The 3,426-nt window shown below is 45.9% G+C and overlaps 1 protein-coding gene across 1 annotated transcript; it reads right to left on the reverse strand.

Moving 5' to 3' along the window:
• Positions 1–609: 609 nt before the first annotated feature.
• On the reverse strand, positions 610–2,301 carry LOC147898897 (uncharacterized). Its single transcript, XM_087379120.1, has one exon. The coding sequence runs from the start codon at positions 2,192–2,194 to the stop codon at positions 968–970; it is 1,227 nt and encodes a 408-aa protein (XP_087235246.1). The 5' UTR covers positions 2,195–2,301; the 3' UTR covers positions 610–967.
• Between the last annotated feature and the right edge of the window lie 1,125 nt (positions 2,302–3,426).

Raw genomic sequence — 3,426 nt, forward strand, 5'->3', positions numbered from 1 at the left:
AGGGGCGGGGCCCCTTCTGACTTTGAAACCACAATTGGACCACTTCAACAATCGCAATATTTAACATGTGCCTTGAAATCATGAAAGCATGGCACGTACCTCTCTATCTACGAAGCCCGAAGCCCCAGAACACGTCTCCCACTACTATAGCAGCCACCTTCATAGCATTCTTGGCCCCTTCTTGCTTTGAAACCATGCAAAGACCAATTGGACCACTTCAACGATCGCTAACATCACTTTCAACGTGCGTCTTGAAATCATGAAAAAATGGCAAATATGCAAACCGTACAGATAATTCAACCAAAATATTATGGAAAATAACAAAAGCATTAGCACGATCACCTTGCAAAACACTGCTGGATACTGACTTTGAAAACATAGTTCATAGGCATTAGATTCTACATAAGCAATCTAGCAAACAATAGGTGTGTCTATAAGCCTTCCTATTTGACATTTAAGTTTTTGGCCGGCCATAGGGAGGCCTTAGTGAAGATGAGGCCTGCTTCCAAAGTGAAAATGCTTATTTTTGTATTTCTTTTTATTGTTCCACCATTTTCTCCCTCTCTCTCTCTCTCTCTCTCTCTCTCTCTCTCTCGCCCACCGCTCTCCCTCCCTCCCTCACTCACTTTTTCACTCACTCAAGCTCTCGTTCTCCAAGCCCACATATGCAACCAAGAAAGCCTTGCTCCAACTCCTTTTGGGCAGGCCTTATGAATGACAAAAGTCATTAAACTTGTTTTAATATGTGACGCGCCCCGTCCATAAAACCCAGTCAGCCAAAGTTACGAAATATTTGACAAGCAAGTGGAAAAAACGGAATATTTTGACTGCAAACAGTGCTAGCGCCACTTCTAACGTAGGGGCAAGAGACCTACTCGACAGCTAACAATGTCCTTGAAGATATCTGCCCAAAGGAAAACATAAATCAGATAGGGCAGAATGTGCTTGAACCGCTAACTTTACATGCTCAGCGACTGCTTGCAGCGCATCTGATTATCGCTCCATTCTCTTCCACATGCATCACTCTGCGCATACCTACCAACGACGTCATTACCCCAGGTGTCGTACGAGCGAACTGGATAGCGCATTGTGCATCCGTCCGCTGCTCCCCAAGCTCTGGAAACTTGTTGCGTACGTCAGGCATGATACCCTTGGTGAGATTAGACTGATTCAAACTAGCAGACGTGATGACTGAAAGACCAAGATGGTGAGCAGCATGAAGCAGAGGCATCCGTTTTCCCCTCACGCTCTGAGTCGGTTTAATAGCAGCTTCTTGTAGGGTTATGTTGTAGGGTACCTGTATGACTTTGAAATGATGATTATCCCCTCCAACTTCTTTGGCATAAGATACTAATTCCTCGAGTGTAAGATGAAGCTTCGCACTCGGTTCCACCCGAAAGCCATTCCATGTGGCCACGCCGTACGTTGTGATCTTTCCCTCGGACACACATTCCTCCATGACAGCAAACGCATTTTTAATTCGCGGAAGAAGCGTACTGCGCGGAACGACGCTGAGTTGGGTCTCCGGATTGTGAACAAAGTAGACGTCAAGCGTCTCCAGACCCATGTTTCTCCTGCTTAGCTCCAGCTGATTCTTAAGATAAGCCGGCGAAAGGCAATGGCAACCCCCCACAAACTCCTCCCGCTTGAAAAGGCTAGTTTTGATATAGGTATCATCAATGTAAGTGTAAGGGTCAATGGACTCCCTGTAATCAAAGGCCAGAAAGCCTGCTTTCGAGCACACCACCACCTCGTTCCTCTTGATGATCCCTTGCTTCATGGCCATCGCCAAGCTCTGCCCGATGGCTAGCTCGCTGCGCATGTTGCGATAGTTGGCTGCCGAGTCGATGACGTTAGCGCCTAGAGTGAGGCAACGAGTGATAGACTCGATGTACTCTCTATCTGCAGCGTCGGTGTCGGAACCGAGATAAGTTCCAATACCCAGAGAGGAGACGACAAGGTCCCCGGATTGAGAGCCAAGCTTGAAGCTACGGAAGTGACCAGGACCAGCAGCAGTGCCGATTCTCTGGGCGTATTCAGCAGTGCCAAGGGCATCAGCACGGCCCGGGATGTAGTTGGAGGAGGAGGAAGAAGGAGCAGGGGAGGCGGCAGCCATGGAAGAGAAGGCATGTTGGGATGCCCGACGAGGTCGAGGTCGAGGTCGGAGTAGCAGAGCAGCACGAAGCGCACCCATGATATGGGTCTTCGCTGCTGCCACCAAGAAGAAGAAGAAGAAGAAGAAGAAAAAGAAGCAGCAGCAGCCCTAATAATAACTCTTGATCAGTTCACCATCCAATCCATTGGCAAAATGGTGCTCGAACATTTGGAAAGAAAACAAACCTAAAAAGGATTAATCTGAATTAGCCTTGTGTAGTTAGTACTGTGGTTTGCCAGCTCTTATCTCTAGACTAATCCCAGATGGGCAAGAAGGGAGGCTCGCGGGAGGTCGGGCGAAGGAATTCTAGAGGTTCGGAGGGAGTGGAGAGCTGTGGACGCATCTGCACCGCTAGAGGAGAAGATCGTGTAGGTTCGAAAGAGATCACGTAGGCTCGGAGGGTTTGGCACGGGGAGGTTCGAGGGTGAGGCTTGGGGTGAAAAGGAGGGGGCCCGACGGGCATGCCATGTGGCACGGAGTTGGAGAGGGAGCAATGGAGCAATGGCTACCTAACAAGTCAACGGCGGGGGTCACAAACTGACAACAAAACCACGGCAGCCGATTGACGCTAACGCGACAGTCAGACACCGTGGACCTCAAGGCTGGCGGCTGGGAACAGGAATGCAGACTACCACATGCAAGAGAACCAAAGATAAGCCACCAAACAGGAGTGCAGACTGCCACATGGTGCCCAAAAACAACACGACAGGCATACAGGAATGCAGAGTGCCACATGGCGCGCAAAAGAGTGCCACATGCGGGGCCCAGGCAGTCAATGCTATTCAACTGTTCAGTCATTGTGAGATGAATGCAGGCTAACACGAAGTATATGGGGTTGGGGCCTGGGGAGAGAGAGAGAGAGAGAGAGAATAATATATAATATAACGTTATACTATATTATATTTTACATTATACAAAATAACATATTAGATAATATATATTTTATTATATAAGATATATAATATGATATTTATATTTATAAAAAAGTATATATATATATAGAGAGAGAGAGAGAGAGATAACAAAGAGAGAGACAGACAAACAGGCAGAGAGAGCAGCGAGAGGAAGGAGAGAGAGGATAGGATAGAGAGAGAGAAAGAGAGAAACTAATATAATATAACATTATATTTTATTTTATTTTACATTGTACAAAATAATATATATTTTATTATATAAGATATATAATATAATATTTATATATTTTTTTATTTATATTTATAAAAAAACTATATATATATAGAGAGAGAGCGAGAGAGAATATAATATAAGAA

The sequence above is a fragment of the Dipteris shenzhenensis genome, chromosome 9, assembly GCF_047967505.1.
Source record: "Dipteris shenzhenensis isolate YYH24624 ecotype China chromosome 9, Dip_SZ_1.0, whole genome shotgun sequence".
NCBI lineage: Eukaryota > Viridiplantae > Streptophyta > Polypodiopsida > Gleicheniales > Dipteridaceae > Dipteris > Dipteris shenzhenensis.

Coding starts and splice junctions, on each gene's coding strand:
- LOC147898897 (XM_087379120.1), bottom strand. CDS start 2,194: ATGGGTGCGCTTCGTGCTGCTCTGCTACTCCGACCTCGACCTCGACCT.